General features: G+C 46.4%; 1 protein-coding gene across 1 annotated transcript in view; it reads left to right on the forward strand.

Moving 5' to 3' along the window:
- Positions 1 to 16,708, forward strand: part of LOC126188820 (axoneme-associated protein mst101(2)-like) — a 73,035-nt gene extending 56,327 nt beyond the window's left edge. The window contains exon 4 of the mRNA XM_049930433.1: positions 15,011 to 16,708. Coding sequence (XP_049786390.1) covers positions 15,011 to 16,708 — 1,698 coding nt within the window. The remainder of the gene's footprint in view (positions 1 to 15,010) is intronic.
- Positions 16,709 to 24,097: the final 7,389 nt, after the last annotated feature.

A 24,097-nucleotide genomic window follows, 5' to 3' on the forward strand; every position in this document is an offset into this window, starting at 1 on the left:
AAAAAAAAATAAAAAATAAAAAATATGGAGTGTCATGTAATATTTTTTCTAATGTAATATCTCGTATAGACACCTTTTATTAACCTGACACATTCCACATCATTACAAAGTGTCGTATTCATTATGTATGGAACAAGTGCTAATCTAATCTCTCTAAATCCACCTACATCCCCTCATTGCATGAACTGTATGGGTGACCACGCTGCTTCCTTGAGAGACAGATTTCCTGAATAATGCATTCGTCTTTGAAAGTAGGGCAGAGTGAAGGAAAAGGTGTCTATCTTTGCTGCTTGTAAGTTATTCACCAGTAGAAAGCCCACTGCTCACAGCGGGTGAATACAGCACTGTCCTCACCTCTTCCTGACCTACTAAGGAGGTACCCACACAGACTTGTGACCTCACCTTCAGCGCCACAGTTGTCAGATCGGCCAGCTCAAAGATCATGCGCTCAACCTCCCCCAACACCTGCTTACTTTAGGGCTCACCCTTCATTGGTCCCCCTCATCATGGGCCCTGAAGTCTGATGCCCAGACTTCCAAAATGCTTGGGAAGATTTTTTACGTACCCAGAACTCACAACCATTAACTCCTGCTCCATCTCAACGTCCTGCTTCAAAGAAGGCTCATAAGAAAAATAGTTCCTCTCCTTCCCTGCCACTTCATGTCTACAGTGCCACCCAGTGGTGGCTGTCCTTGGCCGTCTTCTCTGTCACAGAGATGCACTGCTGGTGGCCGACGAACCAGTTGATCACTGGTGGCAGGACCTGCCCCCAAACAACCTATGGATCAGAATCTTCTGCCTCAGGCTGATTACCATTCCACTCTGTCGGCCATTGACTCAGTGGCCACTGACATAGGGGGCAATAAATTTTAAAAATACCCCACAGTTACTGTCAACTCAAATATCCATTGGAATATCCACGGAATTCACTCCAATCAGGGTGGACTGTCAATCCTCTTAACGATCCTACTCACCGATCATCTTGTCTCCAGGAAACAAAGATATATCTCCATGATCGCTTTGTCTTCCTCATTTCCAGTCAGTCCAGTTTGCTCTCATGTCTTGATGGTGTTCCAGCACACAGGATGGGGGCTTATGATTCTTCTTTGTGATACTATCCAGTATCACCCAATCCCCGTGCACAGTTCCTTCCAAGCTGTCACTCCAGTCTTCCACTTTCTGGATTCACCTTCTGTCTTTTTACCATATACATTCCATCATCCACACCCAGTGGCAGGAGCCGATCTCCTTCTCCTTGGTCAGCCTCCCATCCCCCCACCCCCTAACCCCCACCCCCCTTGCTGGTTGAGGACTAATTGTCCACCACCCTCTTTGGGGATCTCTGTATCCATATCATAGAGGCTCCCTATTGATTGATGTCTTCCACCAAGTGGACCTTGTTTGCCTCAACACTGGGAACCTTCATTTTCGTCTGCTTCCATATCAACCTACTCTCATTTGGACCTATCACTTGGTACTGTTCAGATAGCTCGGCACTTTGTATCAGCAAGAGTGAATCATTCACACTCAAGTGACCATTTTCCACCTGTCCTTCGATTACAGCCACAACAGCCACCTATGGGCCCAAGACGCTGGAAATTTTCCCAAGCTAATTGGACACTTTTCTGCTCTCTAGCAACATCTAATGCCCATCAGTTTCCTAACATTGATGATCAGGTCATTCATGTTATGGAAGCTATTCTTACAGCTGCGGAACATAGGAAACCTCACACCTCCCATTTGCTCTGGTGCCTCCCAGTTCCTTGGTGGATCAAGGTGTGCCATGATGCAATACACGAGCAGAGACGTTCTCTTCATGTTTTCAGCTATCATCCTTTGCTAGCCAACTGTATCCATTATAAGCAGTTGTGTGTGTGATGCCGTCACATCATATGCAATAGCAAGGGGGCAAGGTGGGATTTCTTTACCAGCTCCTTTAATACCTCCACTCCCTAATCAGTTGTTTGGAGTCAAATCCAATGGCTATCTGGAATGTCCAGTTTTACCCAACCTGTGGGCTAATTGTCATGCTGGATACCATTAGTGCAGTGTTTTTCAATATGTGGGTCATGATTCCCTGGGGTGTCACAAAGCCTTCCTCAGGGGATTGCAGTCACAGAAGAAAGCAGTTGCAGCATGGGTGGTAACATGTGTTTCATGACAATCTTAAAAGTTAAGAAACTTCTCCATTTTGTGCTCACTAAGAGTGAAGGGAGAAGACAATAAGTGGTCCACTCTTGCTGGTGAACTAGGACAACTGATCATAGTGACCGAAAACGCACAACTAAGCCCCTGCCAACACCTTCTCACCCCCACACCTCTACCGTGGCAAAGAATATAATTAAACTCTGTCCGCAGAGCACTGCAACCTTTTCCAACAACTACACTTGATTTGCCAATCAGTATAGTATCAATGGAAAGAAAATTAAATGTGTTGATTTTGAAATTGCTGACATACTTTTATTATGGTTCTTGGGGTCGCACGAATATTTTCACTTGTAAAGGGGTCGCGTATTCAAAACTATTGAAAAACACTGCCTTAGTGTACCCAGTCACAATCTCTAACTCAATGGGTCGACACTGTGCTGAGATTTTGAGCTCTAATTAACCGCCAGTCTTTCTCCCAAAGAAAGAGGTTGCAGAATAGTGACGTCTTGCTTTTTCCTCTCAAAATCGCAAAATCTGTAATGCCATTTATGCTGTGTAGGAACACGGACATGCATTCTCCTTTTCTAACTCATCTGCTTCAGGACCGGATGGTATTCACATCTAAATGTTGCTGCATCTATCATACCCTAGTCAGTGTTACCTGTTTTTCCTTTATAATTGACTTTGGTTTGCAGCACCTTCCCAGGAGATGGTGGGAAGCTGTTGTCATTCCTGTTCTGAAACCTGGTAAGGGTTAATGTCTCCCCTCCAGCCATTGCTCAATCTCTCTCATGAGTAATGTACACAAGGTTTTGGAGGGGATGGTAAATTGCCATTTAGGTTGGTGGCTGGAGTCCCGAAGCCTTTTAACACCTGCGCCATGAGGTTTCCGAAACCATTGTTTCGCAGTTGACCACCTGTGCTCTCTACTCTTATATCATGAACAATTTTCTCAGGTAACACCAAACAGTAGCGATATTTTTTAATCTAGAGAGGGCAAAGGATAGCTGTTGGAGGACAGGCATCCTCCACACTCTGTTCTCTTGGGCTTTTGAGGTTGGCCACCCCTTCTCATCCATGAATTTATGAAAGAGCACACATTTAAGATGCCAGTGAACGTTATCCTGTACTTTCTCCCAAGAAAACTGGTTGCCCCATGGCTCCATGCTAACTGTTGTACTGTTTGCCCTTGCATAAAGCCAATTATGGATTGTCTTCTTCCTGATGTCTTGGGCTCCCTCGCTGTCAACAATTTTGCAATCTACTACAGTTCTCAATGGACCAGCCTTCTTGTATGAAGTCTTCAAGGATGGCTTGATCGCTTCCACTTGTGGAGTGTAGAAATTGGCTTCAGATTTTCTCCCATCAAGACGGTCTGTGTAAATTTTTGGCATCGTATGGAGTATTATACACCTTTATCATCTACACTAACACTGGATTCATAGTTTCTCCCTATAAGATAGTCTGCATAAATTTTTGGTGTTGTGGGGAGTTCTCTCTGCCTTCCGTACATCCAGGCCCTGTTGAGCTTCCTTGGATTTGGGGTATGCAGGCAGTCCTTCCTCTCTACTTTCATCAGGAGTCCACTTCCTTCAACTGCTACATTCACTTTCCTTCCATTTCCCTAGAACTTTCATGACAAATGGGGGTCCAATAGCACCTAGGCTTTGCCCCTGGACTTCTCTGTAAACTATGTCAGCTTCCCAAGGATAGTCCCGGTGACGGGGTAACGCGTAATTCCCCACCCTGGGTGGACAAGTAAAACAAGCACGTACCCCCTGGTAAAGGCCAGGCCCGGGGAGGGGTGATTGCCTGAGCTGATACCTTCTGACCATGCCGATTGGTCCCTCCGTCTGTTTCTCGGGAGGTGTGACCTGAGGTGTAAACATTCACCTAAGGTGGGAGTGCCCTCTGAGAGGGTCCCCACAAGCAAGGAGCACACCATCGGAGACGCTGGCAATCATGGGGGATTCCGGCACAATGGATTTCTCTTCTTCTCTCTCTACTTCTGCCCAAAAACAGAAACTTGACCAGCCACCAGTGACAAAAGTACTACCGCCTGCCCCACAGTTCCTCATAGTTTCTCAATCTAAGGACGGAAAGGATTTTTCCTCTGTTAACCCTTTTGTTATCCAGAAGGGCATAGATGCCATAGCCAGATCTGTCAAGTCTTGTACCAGGTTTCGTAACGGTACCTTGTTAGTAGAAAATGAGAGTGCCTTTCAGGCACAAAAACTGCTTTGGGCCACACTCCTGTACATGTTCCCTGTCCGGGTGGAGGCTCACTGAACTTTGAATTCGTCTTGTGGTGTGGTCTATACTAGCTCCCTCGACAGATTGACTGACAAGGAGATTCAATCTTTCCTCGCTGAGCAGGGCGTGACGGCTGTCCATAGGGTCATGAAAAAGGTCAACAATGACCTTGTACTGACCCGGACACTTTTCTTGACCTTTGATGCGCGATGGCAGCTGAACACTATCAAAGCGGGCTATGAGGTTATTTCTGTTCGCCCCTATGTCCCGGCACCTACGTGCTGCTACCAGTATCAGCGTTTTAATCACACTCGCCAATCTTATTCCAATGTGGCTAAATGTGTCACTTGTGGCAGGGATGCCCACGAGTGTGACTGTCCACCTCCATCTCCTCGTTGTGTGAACTGTCAGGGTGACCATGCAGCGTCCTCCCGCTACTGTCCCATCTACAAGGAAGAACGCTGTATACAAGAAATTCGGTTCAAAGAGGAAGTGTCCACCTCGGCTGCTCGCAAGCTTTTTGCTACTAGGAAGCCCACGCTGCTCCCAGCGGGGAAATACAGTACTGTCCTCGCCTCTCCTCGGACTACCAGGGAGGTGGCAACCCAGACATGCGATCTGACCTTCAGCACCACGGTCGTCCGTTCGGCCAGTGCTAAGATCGCGCGGTCGACGTCTCCTCTTCCTCCCATCACCCCACAGACACCAGCCCCTTCATCAGCTTCTGCTAAGACGAAGACCCAGAAGTCGGATGCCTGGGCCTTCAAGAAGGAACCATCCCGTGCAGACTTCCTACGTACCTCGAACTCCCAGCCATCAACCAGTACATCCACCAAACGACCTTCCAAGAAGGCTCATAGGAAGCACAGTTCTCCTTCTCCGCCACGGCGCATTTCTTCTCCTGCGCCACCCAGCAGTTGCCACCCCAGGCCGTCATCCGTTTCGCCTGGCTCCACCGCTGGTAGCCAACCATCTGGTCGTTCACCGGCGGAGGAAGCTCCCCCTCCCGGCCATCTTAACAAGATGGCCGATGAACCTATAGAACCAATGGACGATGACTGTCCGCCTACTGATAGTGGCGGCAATGCTCGCATGAAGCCAGGCCCTCAGCGGCCTTCGAGGTGACCCCTTCTTTCATCTTCCTTTTCTTCTCATGATGGCACTTATTCACTGGAACATTCGCAGCATTCACTCCAACCGAGAGGACTTGAAGTTGCTGCTCCACTTGCACCGTCCGCTCGTCGTAGCCCTCCAGGCAACGAAGCTACGCCCATGCGATCAAATTGCCTTGGCACACTACACCTCTGTGCGTTTTGACCTACCCCCTGTGGTAGGTATTCCGGCTCATGGAGGGGTTATGTTGCTGGTCCGGGATGATATTTACTACGATCCCATCACGTTGCACACTGGCCTGCAGGCAGTTGCCATCCGCATTACTCTCCCCACTTTTACGTTTCCCTTTTGTACCGTTTACACTCCATCTTCATCTGCCGTTACCAGGGCAATCATGATGCAACTTATTGCTCAGCTACCTGCACCATTTTTGTTAACTGGAGACTTCAATGCCCACCATCCCCTTTGGTGCTCTCCAGCATCCTGCCCGAGGGGCTCCCTGTTAGCAGACCGTTTCAACCAGCTCAATCTTGTCTGCCTCAATACTGGCGCCCCTACTTTTCTTTCAGACACATCTCACACCTATTCCCATTTAGACCTCTCTATATGTACTCCCCAACTTGCACGCTGGTTTGAGTGGTATGCCCTTTCTGATACATATTCAAGCGACCACTTTCCGTGTGTTATCCATATCCTGCAGCATACCCCCTCTCCGTGCTCAACTAATTGGAACATCTCCAAAGCAGACTGGGGGCTCTTCTCTTCCAGGGCGAACTTTCAGGATTAAACCTTCACAAGCTGCGATATTCAGGTCGCACACCTCGTGGAAGTCATTCTCACTGCTGCTGAATATTCCATCCCTCACACTACTACTTCTCCACATCACGTACCGGGCCCCTGGTGCACTGCAGCATGTAGAGACGCTTTGCGTGCTCATCGACATGCCTTACGCACCTTTAAACGCCACCCTATGGTGGCAAATTTTATCAATTATAAACGATTACGTGCGCAGTGTCGTATTATTAAAGAAAGCAAGAAAGCCAGCTGGGCTGCTTTCACAAGCACCTTCGGCAGTTTTACTCTTCCTTCTGTTGTCTGGGGTAGCCTGCGCCGGCTATCTGGCACTAAGGTCCACTCACCAGTTTCTGGCTTGACGGTCGCGAATGACATCCTTGTGGTTCCTGAGGATGTCTCCAATGCCTTCGGCCGCTTTTTCCCAGAGCTTTCGAGCTCTGCTCATTACCACTCTGCCAGTTTTCAGGGGAGGAAGGCAGAGGAGGCTAGGCCACCTAATTTCCCCTCCTCGAATCGTGGAAGTTATAATACCCATTCACCATGCAGGAACTCTAAAATGCACTTGCTTGGTCACGGTCCTCTGCTCCAGAGCCCTTATTCTATTCTATTCAATTCGGATGCTGAAGCACCTTTCTCCTGTGGGTAAAGGTTTCCTTCTTCGTACTTAGACTCGCTCCAGCATGCGGGAACATGACCCTCAATCCAGATGCGATTATATTGTTGTCCTGATTCCTAAGCCGGGGAAGGACAAGCACTTGCCTTCCAGTTATCGACCCATCTCGCTTACGAGCTGTGTCTGTAAAGTGATTAAGCGAATGGTTAACTCTCGTTTAATTTGGCTGCTCGAGTCTCAACGCCTACTTACCAATGTACAATGTGGATTTCGTAGGCCCGCTCTGCTGTTGACCATCTGATTACCTTGTCGACCTTCATTATGAATAACTTCTTGTGGAAGTGCCCAACCACAGCTGTGTTCTTTGATTTGGAGAAGGCTTACGACACCTGTTGGAGGGCGGGCAATCTCCGCACCATGCATACCTGGGGCTTGCGTGGTCGCCTCCCTCTTTTTATTTGTTCCTTTTTAATGGATCGACAGTTCAGGGTACGTGTGGGTTCTGTCCTGTCCAACACCTTTCGCCAGGAGAATGGGGTGCCACAGGGCTCAGTTTTGAGCGTCGCTCTCTTCGCCATAGCGATCAATCCAATAATGGATTGCCTCCCAGCTGATGTATCAGGCTCCCTTTTTGTGGACGATTTTACCATCTATTGCAGCGCACAGTGTACACGTGTCCTGGAGCGCTGTCTTCAGTGTTCTCTTGACCGTCTTTACTCCCGGAGTGTCGCCAATGGCTTCCGTTTTTCTGCCGAGAAGACGGTCTGTATTAACTTCTGGCGCTACAAAGAGTTTCTCCCACCATCCTTACGACTCGGTCCCGTTGCTCTCCCATTCGTGGAGACAAAATTTTTAGGTCTTACATTTGACAGGAAACTTAGCTGGTCTCCACATGTGTCATATTTGGCTGCCCGTTGTACCCGTTCTCTAAATGTCCTCCGTGTTCTCAGTGGTATGTTGTGGGGAGCGGATCGAACCGTCCTACTTCGCCTATATTGGTCAATCGTCTGCTCAAAGCTGGATTATGGGAACTTCGTATACTCCTCTGCACAGCCGTCCATCTTTTGCCGCCTCAACTCCATACAACATCGGGCGTTTTATACTAGTCCCATGGAGAGTCTTCATGCTGAAGCCGGTGAATTGCCACTCACCTACCGGCGCTATATACTGCTTTGTCGGTATGCCTGTCAGCTACTGTCAATGCCCGACCACCCGTCTTATCGTTCCTTTTTTGACGACTCTCTCGACCATCAATATGGGTTGTATGTCTCTGCCCTGCTACCCCCTGGAGTTCGCTTTCGTCGCCTCCTTCAACACCTTAATTTTTCACTCCCTGCAACCTTTCGAGTGGGCGAGAGCCACACGCCACCTTGGCTCCAGGCTCAGGTCCGCGTTCACCTTGACCTCAGCTCGCTCCCAAAAGAGGTCACCCCCGGTTCGGTCTACCACTCCCGTTTTTTGGAACTTCGTTCGAAGTTCATCAACATGACTTTCATTTATACAGATGGCTCTAAGACCAATGACGGGGTCGGGTGTTCCTTTATTGTCGGGGCACAAAGTTTCAAATACCGGCTCCATGGCCATTGTTCGGTCTTCACAGCTGAGCTCTTTGCCCTCTACCAGGCTGTTCTTTACATCTGCCGCCACCGACATTCTGCTTATGTCATCTGCTCAGATTCCCTGAGCGCCATCCAGAGCTTCAGTGATCCGTACCCGGTTCACCCTTTCGTACACCGGATCCAATGCTCTCTTCAGCAGCTGGTGGACGACGGTTCTCCGCTTAGCTTTATGTGGGTTCCTGGCCATGTCGGTATCGCTGAGAATGATGCTGCAGATGCCGCAGCCAAGGCTGCAGTCCTCCAGCCTCGGACAGCTTCTTGTTGTGTCCCTTCATCAGATTGTAGCAGGGTCATTTGTCGGCGCATTTTATCGCTGTGGCATGCCAATTGGGCTGCACTTACGGACAAAAGGCTTCGGGACTTGAAACCTCTTCCCGCGGCTTGGACGACGTCCTCATGCCTTTCTCTGCGGGAGAAGGTCGTTTTGGCCCGGTTATGAATTGGACACTGCTGGTTCAGCCATCGCCATCTGCTGACTGCTGCGTCGGCGCCGTTCTGCCCATGTGGGCAATTGCTGACAGTCCGCCACATTTTAACGTCCTGTCCGGATTTTAATACACTGCGTCTTGATCTTGGCCTGCCATGTACTCTGGATGCCATTTTAGTGGATGACCCAGGAGCAGCTGCTCACGTTCTTCGTTTTATCAGCTTGACAAACCTGTCTAAGGACATTTGATTATGCTGGTTTGTTTTTTTTTGTGGTTTTAGGGCGCACAACTTCAATGGTCATTAGCGCCCTGACTACTCGAAGAATGCACCGCGAGGCACAAGTTGACAACAACAACTAAAAGGGAAAACACGATAAAAGTGACAGGCATAGGATTAAAAAACAACATCATCAAATGTCCTTAGCGAGGTTTGTCAAATTGATAAAACAAAGAACACGAGCAGCTGCTCGTGGGTCATCCGCTAAAATAGCATCGAAAGTATTAGGCAGGTTAAGATCGAGGCGCAGTGTGTTAAGATCTGGACAGGACATTAAAATGTGTCTAACCGTCAGCAAGTGCCCACATGGGCAGAACGGCGCCGGCGCAGCCGTCAGCAGATGGCGATGGCTGAACCGGCAGTGTCCAATTCTTAACCTTGCTAAAACGACCTCCTCCCGCCGAGAAGGGCGTGAGGAGGACGTCCAAGCCACAGGAAGAGGTTTTAAGGCCCGAAGCTTGTTGTCGGTAAGTGCAGCCCAATCGGCATGCCACAGCGACACAACGCGCCGACAAATGACCCTGCTAAAATCGGACGAAGGGACACAACAAGAAGCTGTACGAGGCTGGAGGACCGCAGCCTTGGCCGCGGCATCTGCAGCTTCGTTCCCAGGGATACCGACATGGCCAGGAACCCACATAAAGCTAACCGGCGTACCGACGTCCACCAGCTGCTGAAGAGAGCGTTGGATCCGGTGTACGAAAGGGTGAACCGGGTACGGATCACTGAGGCTCTGGATGGCGCTCAAGGGAATCTGAGCAGATGACATCAGCAGAATGTCGGTGGCGGCAGATGTAAAGAACAGCCTGGTAGAGGGCAAAGAGCTCAGCTGTGAAGACCGAACAATGGCCATGGAGCCGGTATTTGAAACTTTGTGCCCCGACAATAAAGGAACACCCGACCCCGTCATTGGTCTTAGAGCCATCTGTATAAATGAAAGTCATGTTGATGAACTTCGAACGAAGTTCCAAAAAACGGGAGTGGTAGACCGAACCGGGGGTGACCTCTTTTGGGAGCGAGCTGAGGTCAAGGTGAAGGCGGACCTGAGCCTGGAGCCAAGGTGGCGTGCGGCTCTCGCCCACTCGAAAGGTTGCAGGGAGTGAAAAATTAAGGTGTTGAAGGAGGCGACGAAAGCGAACTCCAGGGGGTAGCAGGGCAGAGACATACAACCCGTATTGAAGGTCAAGAGAGTCGTCAAAAAAGGAACGATAAGACGGATGGTCGGGCATTGACAGTAGCCGACAGGCATACCGACAAAGCAGTATATCGCGCCGGTAAGTGAGTGGCAATTCGCCAGCGTCAGCATGAAGACACTCTACGGGACTGGTATAAAATGCTCCGATCGCAAGTCGTAAACCCCGATGTTCTATGGAGTTGAGGCGGCGTAAGATGGATGGCCGTGCAGAGGAGTAGACGAAGCTCCCATAATCCAGCTTGGAGCGGACGATCGACCGATATGGACTAAGTAGGTCGGTTCGATCCGCTCCCCACGACATACCACTGAGAACACGGAGGACATTTAAAGAACGGGTACAACGGGCGGCCAAATATGACATGTGGAGACCAGCTAAGTTTCCTGTCAAATGTAAGACCTAAAAATTTGGTTGTCTCCACGATTGGGAGAGCAACGGGACTGAGTCGTAAGGACGGTGCGAGAAACTCTTTGTAGCGCCAGAAATTAATACAGACCGTCTTCTCGGCAGAAAAACGGAAGCCATTGGCGACACTCCAGGAGTAAAGACGGTCAAGAGAACGCTGAATACAGTGCTCCAGGACACGTGGACACGTGCACACTGCGCGCTGCAATAGATGGTAAAATCGTCCACGAAAAGGGAGCCTGATACATCAGCTGGGAGGCAATCCATTATTGGATTGATCGCGATGGCGAAGAGAGCGACGCTCAAAACTGAGCCCTGTGGCATCCCATTCTCCTGGCGAAAGGTGTCGGACAGGACAGAACCCACACGTACCCTGAACTGTCGATCCAATAAAAAGGAACGAATAAAAAGAGGGAGGCAACCGCGAAGGCCCCATGTATGCATGGTGCGGAGAATGCCCGCCCTCCACAGGTGTCGCAAGCCTTTTCCAATTCAAAGAACACAGCCGCGGTCGGGCGCTTCTGCAAGAAGTTATTCATAATGAAGGTCGACAAGGTAACCAGATGGTCAACAGCAGAGCGGCGCCTACGAAATCCACATTGTACATTGGTAAGTAGGCGTCGAGACTTGAGCAGCCAAACCAATCGAGAGTTAACCATTCGCTCCATCACTTTACGGACACAGCTGGTAAGCGAGATAGGTCGATAACTGGAAGGCAAGTGCTTGTCCTTCCCCGGCTTAGGAATCGGGACAACAATAGACTCGCGCCAGCATGCGGGAACATGTCCCTCAATCCAGAAGCGATTGTATGTACGAAGAAGAAAACCTTTACCCGCAGGAGAAAGGTTCTTCAGCATCTGAATATGAATAGAATCAGGCCCTGGAGCGGAGGACCGTGATCGGCCAAGTGCGTTTTCGAGTTCCCGCATGGTGAACGGGACATTATAACTTTCACAATTCGAGGAGCAAAAGTCAGGTGGCCTAGCCTCCTCTGCCTGTTTGCGGGGGAGGAAGGCAGGGTGGTAATGAGCGGAGCTCGAAACTTCGGCGAAAAAGCGGCCGAAGGCATTGGAGACAGCCTCAGGGGCCACAAGGACTTCATTCGCGACCTTCAAGCCAGAAACTGGGGAGTGGACCTTAGTGCCAGATAGCCGGCGCAGGCTACCCCAGACAACAGAAGGAGTAAAACTGTTGAAGGTGCTTGTGAAAGCAGCCCAGCTGGCTTTCTTGCTTTCTTTAATAATACAACGACACTGAGCACGTAATCGTTTATAATTAATACAATTCGCCACATTAGGGTGGCGTTTAAAGGTGTGTAAAGCACGTCGACGAGCACGTAAAGCGTCTCTACATGCTGCGGTCCACCAGGGGACCGGTACGCGACGTGGAGAAGAAGTAGGGTGAGGGATGGAATATTCAGCAGCAGCGAGAATGACTTCCGTGAGGTGTGCGACCTGACGATCGCAGCTTGTGAAGGTTTGATCCTGAAAGGTCGCCCTGGAAGAGAAGAGCCCCCAGTCTGCCTTGGAGATGGTCCAACTAGAGGAGCACGGAGAGGGAGTATGCTGCAGGAGATGGATAACACACGGGAAGTGGTCGCTCGAATATGTATCAGCAAGTGCATACCACTCAAAACGGCGTGCAAGTTGGGGAGTACATATGGAGAGGTCTAAATGGGAATAGGTATGAGATGTGTCCGAAAGAAAAGTAGGGGCGCCAGTATTGAGGCAGACAAGATTGAGCTGGTTGAAAAGGTCTGCTAACAAGGAGCCCCTCGGGCAAGAGGCTGGAGAGCCCCAAAGGGGATGGTGGGCATTGAAGTCTCCAGTTAACAAAAATAGTGCAGGTAGCTGAGCAATAAGTTGCATCATGTCTGCCCTGGTAACGGCAGATGATGAGGGAGTGTAAACGGTACAAAAGGAAAACGTAAAAGTGGGGAGAGTAATGCGGATGGCAACTGCCTGCAGGCCGGTGTGCAACGTGATGGGATCGTAGTAAATATCATCCCGGACCAGCAACATAACCCCTCCATGAGCTTTGATACCTACCACAGGGGTAGGTCAAAACGCACAGAGGTGTAGTGTGCCAAGGCAATGTGATCGCACGGGCGTAGCTTCGTTTTCTGGAGGGCTACGACGAGCGGACGATGCAAGCGGAGCAGCAACTTCAAGTCCTCTCGGTTGGAGCGAATGCTGCGAATATTCCAGTGAATAAGTGCCATCGTAAGAAAAGGAAGATGAGAGAAGGGGTCACCTCGAAGGCCGCTTAGGGCCTGGCTTCGAGCGAGCACTGCCGCCGCTATCAGTAGGCGGACAGTCATCGTCCATGGGGTCTATAGGATCATCGGCCATCTCGGGAGGATGGCCGGGAGGGGGAGCTTCCTCCGCCGGTGAACGGCCAGATGTACGGCTACCGGCGGTGCGGCCAGGCGAAACGGATGACGGCCTGGGGCGGCAACCGCTGGGTGGTGCAGGAGAAGAAATGCGCCGTGGCAGAGAAGGAGAACTGTGCTTCCTATGCGCCTTTTTGGAAGGACGTTTGGTGGAAGTACCGGTCGAAGGCTGGGAGGTCGAGGGAGGGAGGAAGTCTACACGAGATGGTTCCTTCTTGAAGGACCGTGCATCTGACTTCGGGGTCTTCGACTTAGCAGAAGCTGAGGAAGTGGCTGGTGTCTGTGGGGTGATGGGAGGAAGAGGAGATGTCGACCGCGCGATCTTTGCACTGGCCGAACGGACGACCGTGGAGCTGAAGGTCAGATCGCATGTCTGGGTTGCTACCTCCCGGGTAGTCCGAGGAGAGGCGAGGACAGTACTATATTTCCCCGCTGGGAGCAGCGTGGGCTTCCTACTAGCCAATAGCTTGCGAGCAGCCGAGGTGGACACTTTCTCTTTGACCCGAATTTCTTGGATGCAACGTTCGTCCTTATAGACAGGACAGTCGCGGGAGGATGCGGCATGGTCACCCTGACTGTCCACCTCCGTCTCCTTATTGTGTGAACTGTCACCCTCATAGGCATCCCTGCCACAAGTGACACATTTAGCCGCATTGGAACAAGACTGTCAAGTGTGACTGAAACGCTGACACTGGTAGCAGCGCGTAGGTGTCGGGACACAGGGGCGAACAGAAATAACCTCATAGCCCGCCTTGATGCGCGATGGCAGCTTAACACTATCGAAGGTCAAGAAAAGTGTCCGGGTCGGTACAAGGTCGTTGTTGACCTTTTTCATGACCCGATGGACAGCCGTCACGCCCTGCTCAGTGAGGAAAGATTGAAGCTCCTCGTCAGTCAATCCGTCGAGGGAGCTAGAATAGACTACACCACGAGATGAACTCAAAGTTCGGTGGGCCTCCACCCGGACAGGGAACGTGTACAGGAGGGTGGCCCGAAGCAGTTTTTGTGCCTGAAAGGCACTCTCAGTTTCTAGTAATAAGGTGCCGTTACGCAACCTGGTACAAGATTTGACAGATCCGGCTATGGCATCTACGCCCTTCTGAATAACAAAAGGGTTGACAGAGGAAAAATCCTTTCCGTCCTCAGTGCGAGAAACTACGAGGAACTGTGGGGGGCAGGCAGTAGTACTTTTGTCACTGGTGGCTGGTCACGTTTCCGTTTTTGGGTCGAAGTCGAAAGCGATGGAGTAGAATCCATTGCGGAGGAATCCCCCATGATTGCCAGCGTCTCCGATGGCGCGCTCCTTCCTTGTGGGGACCCTCTCAGAGGGCACTCCCGCCTTAGGTGAATGTTTACACCTCAGGTCACACCTCCCGAGAAACAGACGGAGGGACCAATCGGCATGGTCAGAAGGTATCAGCTCAGGCAATCACCCCTCCCCGGGCCTGGCCTTTACCAGGGGGTACGCGCGTGCCTTACATGTCTACCCAGGGCGGGGACTTACGCGTTACCCCGTCACCGGCTACGCGTGCGAACGCGTGGGTCGGCCTTCAGACACGCACAGGGAGGAAGGAAGAAGAGGAAAAAGAAGAGAGAGAGGGAGAAAGAGGACAGACTGTCTCAAACGCCGAAGCGGAGACCAGAGAAGGCAACGAGAAAAAGGCAACGAGAAAAAGGCAACGAGAAAAAGGCAACGAGAAAAAGGCAACGAGAAAAAGGCAACGAGAAAAAGGCAACGAGAAAAAGGCAACGAGAAAAAGGCAACGAGAAAAAGGCAACGAGAAAAAGGCAACGAGAAAAAGGCAACGAGAAAAAGGCAACGAGAAAAAGGCAACGAGAAAAAGGCAACGAGAAAAAGGCAACGAGAAAAAGGCAACGAGAAAAAGGCAACGAGAAAAAGGCAACGAGAAAAAGGCAACGAGAAAAAGGCAACGAGAAAAAGGCAACGAGAAAAAGGCAACGAGAAAAAGGCAACGAGAAAAAGGCAACGAGAAAAAGGCAACGAGAAAAAGGCAACGAGAAAAAGGCAACGAGAAAAAGGCAACGAGAAAAAGGCAACGAGAAAAAGGCAACGAGAAAAAGGCAACGAGAAAAAGGCAACGAGAAAAAGGCAACGAGAAAAAGGCAACGAGAAAAAGGCAACGAGAAAAAGGCAACGAGAAAAAGGCAACGAGAAAAAGGCAACGAGAAAAAGGCAACGAGAAAAAGGCAACGAGAAAAAGGCAACGAGAAAAAGGCAACGAGAAAAAGGCAACGAGAAAAAGGCAACGAGAAAAAGGCAACGAGAAAAAGGCAACGAGAAAAAGGCAACGAGAAAAAGGCAACGAGAAAAAGGCAACGAGAAAAAGGCAACGAGAAAAAGGCAACGAGAAAAAGGCAACGAGAAAAAGGCAACGAGAAAAAGGCAACGAGAAAAAGGCAACGAGAAAAAGGCAACGAGAAAAAGGCAACGAGAAAAAGGCAACGAGAAAAAGGCAACGAGAAAAAGGCAACGAGAAAAAGGCAACGAGAAAAAGGCAACGAGAAAAAGGCAACGAGAAAAAGGCAACGAGAAAAAGGCAACGAGAAAAAGGCAACGAGAAAAAGGCAACGAGAAAAAGGCAAGGAGAAAAAGGCAACGAGAAAAAGGCAAGGAGAAAAAGGCAACGAGAAAAAGGCAAGGAGAAAAAGGCAAGGAGAAAAAGGCAAGGAGAAAAAGGCAAGGAGAAAAAGGCAAGGAGAAAAAGGCAAGGAGAAAAAGGCAAGGAGAAAAAGGCAAGGAGAAAAAGGCAAGGAGAAAAAGGCAAGGAGAAAAAGGCAAGGAGAAAAAGGCAAGGAGAAAAAGGCAAGGAGAAAAAGGCAAGGAGAAAAAGGCAAGGAGAAAAAGGCAAGGAGAAAAAGGCAAGGAGAAAAAGGCAAGGAGAAAAAGGCAAGGAGAAAAAGGCAAGGAGAAAAAGGCAAGGAGAAAAAGGCAAGGAGAAAAAGGCAACGAGAAAAAGGCAACGAGAAAAAGGCAACGAGAAAAAGGCAACGAGAAAAAGGCAACGAGAAAAAGGCAACGAGAAAAAGGCAACGAGAAAAAGGCAACGAGAAAAAGGCAACGAGAAAAAGGCAACGAGAAAAAGGCAACGAGAAAAAGGCAACGAGAAAAAGGCAACGAGAAAAAGGCAACGAGAAAAAGGCAACGAGAAAAAGGCAACGAGAAAAAGGCAACGAGAAAAAGGCAACGAGAAAAAGGCAACGAGAAAAAGGCAACGAGAAAAAGGCAAGGAGAAAAAGGCAAGGAGAAAAAGGCAAGGAGAAAAAGGCAAGGAGAAAAAGGCAAGGAGAAAAAGGCAAGGAGAAAAAGGCAAGGAGAAAAAGGCAAGGAGAAAAAGGCAAGGAGAAAAAGGCAAGGAGAAAAAGGCAAGGAGAAAAAGGCAAGGAGAAAAAGGCAAGGAGAAAAAGGCAAGGAGAAAAAGGCAATGAGAAGGCAAGGAGAAAAAGGCAATGAGAAGGCAAGGAGAAAAAGGCAATGAGAAGGCAAGGAGAAAAAGGCAATGAGAAGGCAAGGAGAAAAAGGCAATGAGAAGGCAAGGAGAAGTCAAGGGAAAGAGTAAGGAAGACAGTGAGGTGGAGAAGAGCAAAGAAAGGAACCAACAAAAGGAAGGGAGAAACGAGAAGTGAAAAACCAAAAAGACCACGATTATAGGTCGTGAAACCGTCCGTCTCCGGACGCAGGCGCTAACTACCCCCGTGAGGGGGATGGACTCCTTTTAGTCGCCTCTTACGAGAGGCAGGAATACCTCGGGCCTATTCTAATCCCTGGACCCGCAGGGGGGGATTATGCTGTTTTTAATCCTCTGCCTGTCTGTCTTTTATAGTATTGTCCCTTTTAGTTGCTGTTTTAACCTTGTGCCTCGCGGTGCATTCCTAACTTAGTCTAGAGCGCACAACTATGATGGTCATTAGCGCCCAAAGAAAAAAAAATGAATAAACCCATTTATACTCATCCCTTATCTGTTTGCAACTAGGCTTTGGGTGTTTCATTTATTCATCTGCATATCCCTCAATCTTAGATGATCATTAAACAGTCCAACGTGGCCAATGGCGACCTTTACCTGAGCCCAGTTGAGAGTCTCTTTGCAGAAGCTGGTGTACAACCACTGTTTTACAGGCATAATGTCTTCCTAGGGGGATACTCATGCTGTTTTTTTCTGCCATGCCCTGCCACACATCCTGTTACCTTTTTTGATGATCCCTCAACCACCAGTATGGGGTTCGGCATTTATCACTGTTATATCTTGGAGTTTGCTTCTGTCTACTGTTCTGGCAGCTTAACGTCTTGCTACCTGTAGTTTTTCCCAAAGGGTGTGAAGCCGTCACCACCTTGTCTTCATGTGGCAGCCCATGTATATCTCAGGCTTAATTTGCTTACCAAGGACACTAGTCTGGAATCAATGTACTGCTGCAAGTTTCTCAATCCTTGCATTCAACTTATCGATAGTACCTTCTTGTATACTGCGATGGCTTGAAGAATAATCATGGTGTTGGGTGTGCCTTAGTCACTGGCACTGACCATTTTCGGTCAGCTTCCATCACACTGCTCAATTTTTACTGCAGGGCTCTTTACCCTCTATTAGGCCACTTACTACACCTGGTGACACAGGTTTTTTAATTGTATCATAAGCTCCAATTCTCTCAGTACCATTCAGAGCCTCATTGTGCTACACATGGTCCATGCCTTAGTTCAATGAGTCCATTAAAGCTTAAATTTGCTCACTGTTGAGGGATGCACTGTGATTTGCATGAGAGACCCCGGTCATGACAGTTGGATGAGAGATGAGAGATGAGCTTGCTGATGCTGCTGCCATGGCTGCATCCTCCTAGATCGGTCATTCCTTTCGATGATCTCTGTGTTGCTGTCTGTCGGCAAGTAGTGTCACTTGGGCATCACTTCTAGTCTTTGCTTCATGGGAAACAAGCTCCGGGAAATTAGATAGCTCCCAATAGTTTTTGTGACCTCCTTTTGGCCCTCTTGTCTCAAAGACATAATTTTAGCTAGCTTGCATATTGGGCACTGTCTCATTAGCCATCACCATTTAACTAGTGATCCCCTACCACTTCATGCTTATTGTCATCAACCTTTGAATTGTATACTAAAATGACCAATAACACAGATGACAAATGTGCACTGAAATGTAAGCTCTTCAAAAAATGGCATTAGCTCAAGAAATGTCAAACCATCAAAGGCTGTTGATCACATTTTACTGCTTCAGTCATACAGTAGAGAAAGAAGAGGTCCCTAACCCAAAATTTGATGTCCTTTGCAGTATTGCTGTATTTTATGGACCTTTCTCAAATGGGAAGTCCTTTTTAGGTCTTTCCTTCCATTGATTGGTCTTAGCATATAGTCACTTTTAACTTCTTTTATGTATTGGTGTATGAAAGTTGTGACATGGGTGTCTATGACCTCAGTCATTTTTGTGCCCCAATGCAAAAAAGGCAGTAGATAAGGAAATAAGTGCTGGCCATTGTAGCCAAGCGGTTCTAGGTGCTTCAGTCAGGAACTGTGCTGCTGCTATGGTCGCAGGTTTGAATCCTGCCTCAGGCATGGTTGTGTGTGATGTAAGTAGCTGCTATCCAAATCCAAAACTTTATTGTATCACAGGGGATTATTCTGTGCAATTAGTTTGGCTGCCCGCAAGGGAAAAATGCAACAAATGCCATAAATAATTTCATAGGAAAAATTAGCACAGCTCTAGACAAAAACAGTAATGTAGCCAGAATTTTCTGTGACCTACGAAAGGCATTTGATTCCGAAAATCACTCCTTGCTAATCCACCAACTAGAAAAATATGGGAGTAAGGGTGCAGTACTTAAATGGCTTACTTCTTACTATCTAATAGAAAACAAAGAACAATCATCTCTTCACATGGTGTTAACTATCATTTAGAGTGGAAAACAACAACACAGGGTGACCTGCAAGGTTCGATCCTCGGTCCAATTCTCTCTCTATTGTATGTCAATGACTTACCATTAAACGTAAATTGACCATCCATTCTCTTTGCTGATGACACAACTGTCTTGATGGAAAGTGAAGAAACAGAAACAACTCCTGTTAGTCACTGGTACATTAGATAGGTTAGAGTCATGGTTCCATTTAAATGGTCTGAAGCTTAACATATCAAAAACAAACTTGATTCAATTCAGAACCAAACAGTTAAAATAACAGGAAATTAGTATAAATCATAAAAGTGAAGAATTAACAGAAGTGCATTCCACCAAATTTCTAGGTCCACACCTCAATAAGAATTTAAACTGGAACACACATATTGAGTACCTGTGCAGCAAACTGGGTAGCTTTGCATGTGCCATGCATGTATTAGATATGATCCTCTTTGCTGTGCAGTGCACATATTTCTGATTTTCTTCTGGAGCTTCAGTACACGAGATATATTATTGGAGCTCTCCCAGAAAATGCCATATCTTATCACTGATTCAAAGTAACTTATCAAGTGCTACTAACATGTCCACTCACAAAGTAGCATGTCATCCATTATTACAGAAAGTAAAAATTTTGACTGTGCTCTCCCTATACATATACCAGCTAATGATATTTTTACACAAACTGGAATTGTTCATTAAAAACCAATTTGATCATCCATACAGTACAAGGAATAAAGATATTTTATGCTTCCTGCCCATAGATTGAAATTATATGCTCAGACCCCATGATATAAGGGCATGAAAGTCTACAACGAACTTAAATGCAAAAACATTCTAACCATGGAACTAGGAATACTAAAAAAGAAGTTACATGAAATTCTTTTACACAAATGATATTACTCATTAGAAGAATTCATGGAAGATGAACCGACAATTTGAGGAGAATCCATCCACAAATTAGCATTATATAGTGGGAAAAACAATTGTCCATTATCAAGAAAGATATTTACCCAAACTGGAAAATAAGAAAACATACATACTGCTACATAGACTAAATATAGTTTTAAAAATTAATATTAGATTCTAGTTTGTAATTTTTGACATGTTTCCTGTACCATAATCACATGATTTGTAAGTGTATGTTATGAGAATAATAAATCACAATTCACAATAGTTAGGTTTATGTAGTTCCATGTCTAGGGGACTGATGACCTCACATGTTAAGTCCCATAGTGGTCAGAGCCATTTGAACCATTTTTAAGAAAATAAGTTCTGGCTTGCATGAAGGGAATTTGTTAGGATCCTCAAATTTTATGGTAATGAGTAGAGAAACAAAATTAATAGACATTGTCTTTTCACTGGTGAGTTATTTGTGATGTACTGCATAAATATTGTCAGGTGTTAGTAAACCTTTGAAGTGATGCAATGATTGTCAAATTGCTTTGAATGTGACATAATATTAAGTAATTTTTGTAAGTTTTCTTATTTTTTTTCATATAACTTATATAGAACCAATTTGTTTCAGAGATACGAAATCCTCCTCCAGGATTGGTACCCAGTACTAATAGAGGGACAACTCCATTTGGAAGGAATCAGGTATTATTAAAGGATGCTACATCTGATAATAACCATTATTTTTTTTATTTTTGCCCCTTAGATACAGATGTGTATTTAGAAATGCTTGCTGTTTTTCTTCTTACCTCCATCCCATTTTGCTGATTAGCTTCAATGTTCAAAAAGATCACAAATAACTGATGCTGTGTGGACAAAAATAAAATTGAGTTGATCACAATCTTAATCTCTCTTCAAAAGGAGCCTCACACGTTGTTGGGGTTCCATGATGAATACTGATGCCACCTATTAAAAAAGTAATTCGCATACCAAAACGAATATGTTTGAATAATTAGTTATGGATATTCAGGTCAAAACATGGGGAAAAATAAAAAGTCACAATATTCCAGAAAATTAGAAATATTTTTCCTAACATTTACTTACAGCAAGGAGAAGGGTCTGTTGATATGGAATTCCACTGTGCCCATTTGTCTGTTTACATCTAAACTGATAAAAACACAGGTGTGATTTTACAGTGTTTGGCAATATCTTAGATTTTACAATAACTGCCAGTACTTGACTACAAAGGGAAATTATCATTTGTTCGTCACTGAAACAGAACAAGGAGACTTGATAGTGTGTATGCAAGTGTTAAGGTACGCATTGGATCTCTTGTATCTGGAAATTTTCAAATCTACCTTCTTTGTGTGTAATATGTATGCACTATACTAATAGGCAAAGATATGAGGCACTCTCCATTTTGGAAGCTAACTCAGTAGTCCTTTGCTGTTACAAGAGCATGTTCTTCAGTAATCAGTCTTCCTTTATCAACAGCCATGTGATAATATTTTTGGGATAGAGAAAGGAGTGAGCATGATCAGTATTAGTTCTTGTTTCTCTTAAGTCCTACATTATAGATTTTTTACCCTGATTTGCCATTTTCTAATCAGGAACAAAAAGAAACCACTGCAGCAAAAACATTTCACCATTACATACTGCTTCTGGATGCTGTTTTTGCAATATGTGTTGAATTCACTGTACAGATATAGCGGTATATAATTGACAGTTTGTCAACATATATCATAGCAAACAATAATGTAAAAATTTTGCTATGTTAGATTCAGTTGAATGGTATAGTTCCTAAATGAACCAGCTAGTAACTTTTATGCTTATTTTTTGTGAAAAGCTTATTACATTGGATAATCACTAAGATTGGTTGTGGGTAATAGATGCAGTAGTGAATAAGAATTTACAGGTTTAATTTAAGAATGATTTGTTCATGGCACAATTTCACAATGAAATTTTGTTTGTATAGCCAGTGAAAGATCATTCATAATCACTTCAGAGTAATATGAATTCTGAGGGAAGCCTCATCCTGAGTCACTATTAGGTGAGGTGTCCACGGGGTGGGGCAGGGGGCAGGGGTGCTGGAGCACACTGTGTGGTTTACTGTGAAGTAGTGTGGTGGTGGTGGTGGTGGTGGTGGTGGTGGTGGTGGTGGTGGTGGTGGTGGTGGTGGTGGTGCAGTGTAAAATGGAGCATCTGGGCTGGTCCCAGGCAGTTGAGATTGATGGTTATGAGGCATAGCCTGTTTGTGGCCTGGAACTGAGGAAACAAGGTGAAGTGCAAGCTCCTGTGACAGTATGCAATTAAGTATCCATCAGGTGGAAGTATGTACATTACAAAGTCACATGCAGAAGGAGCGTGCTTCCTCAATAGCAGTGCCACCATTTTCCTGAAGCCTGTGCTACTCGGAAACCTGACTGGTGCAACCAGGGCGCGCCTGTACCTACTAGCATATCAACAAACTGTTTGTACTGTATCATGTCCACAACATATAAATACCTCAAGGGCATCATAAGTACTTACTGGTGGAGAGATGCCTTTGGGGTGAGGGTAGGCAAACTGTTTCGGGGGAGACATAGTGCTGGAACCATAATGTAGTCAGCTTGCAGCTGATATAGAATTGTTGTAAAGAAGGTGATGAGATATATGATTAAAAGTAATAAACATTGTCCAGTTTGGAACCACACAAAAATCTATACATATGATTGGTGAGGATGAAATTAAACATCACCAAAAATGAGAATCTATTGTGGCTTAGAACACAACCTTTAGTGCCCTCATAAATGAATACATGTTGAAATTACAGCTAACCCTATGCACTAGTTAAATGTCATTGAAAAGCACTGTAAATCATTGTTCAAAGTCCTCAGTCTTCAAAAAGAACTGGCTGAGCACTTCTGTGTAATGTATTTTCCATGTGAATCAATGATTTAACTCGAGTAGTGGCAAGTTGTACATAAACAAGTAGTATACCTTTGCTTCATTAGATGTGAAGGATTAAGACAAATGTGAAAACAGATTTGAGCAAGTCCAGTAATCAATACATAGTTATGAAATATATTTGATAGAAGATAAAGAGAAGTAATAACCAAATAGTTTTCTGTAAATCAAAGTAGTTATTAGAGGGGACAGACTCCTTTTGTGTCCACAGTATGCTGACCATTTACAGCCCTGTAGTACAGCATATGAACAATGACTCTAAGAATACCTAACCAGCAGAAACTTGAGGTGTGTATCATGCCTTGTCAGTGATATTTTATTTCAAACTTGACAGGAGTAGCTGCTCCTAGTAAATGACATGCCACATACGGGCAGTTTTGTCTGCTTTTTAAACCCACCACTGGGGGATAATTTTTGTAGATTGCAACAGACCTCTAGTGACTTCTGTATTTTTCTGCAGTAGTTTCCATAGTGGTACGGCAACTTCATTTATTAAAGAGAGAGAGAGAGAGAGAGTGTGTGTGTGTGTGTGTGTGTGTGTGTGTGTGTGTGTGTGTGTGTGTGTGTGTGTGTGTATGTGTGTATGTGTGTGTGTGTGTGTGTGTGTGTGTTTTTTTTAATGAGGGATGCATTTTGGGCTTTCTTGGCATTGTAAAATTAGTCTGGGTGGATATAATTAATTATTTTCCATGTTATAATGTGTTAAATAGGAAATATTTCCTATTTAAGAGTACCAAACTAGGCAGCATTAATTTCAAGTACATGGGGAAGAGAAATAATGTAGAATAAATTCAACTGAGACAGTCTTCATGTGCTGCTATGGTACATTCTACCATTACAGATCAGCACCATTACTGCTATGAAAGGGGGCTCAGTATGGCACCCCTCAGTGTCCAGAAGAGTCTGAAAGCACAGGATTGTATTCTGCACAGCAGAACAAAGCATGCTCTTAGGTATGCTGGCTACCTGTCTCAATGTGCTGTGCTTCAGACCAGCACATGTGTAAACCCTGTCCTTCAGGTAGTCCCACAACCATAAATCACAGGGAGTGAGAGCGGCTGATCAAGCCGACAAAGCATTTGGAAACAATTGGTGATAATTTTATCATTTCAAATGC

Source organism: Schistocerca cancellata, chromosome 5, assembly GCF_023864275.1.
Source record: "Schistocerca cancellata isolate TAMUIC-IGC-003103 chromosome 5, iqSchCanc2.1, whole genome shotgun sequence".
NCBI lineage: Eukaryota > Metazoa > Arthropoda > Insecta > Orthoptera > Acrididae > Schistocerca > Schistocerca cancellata.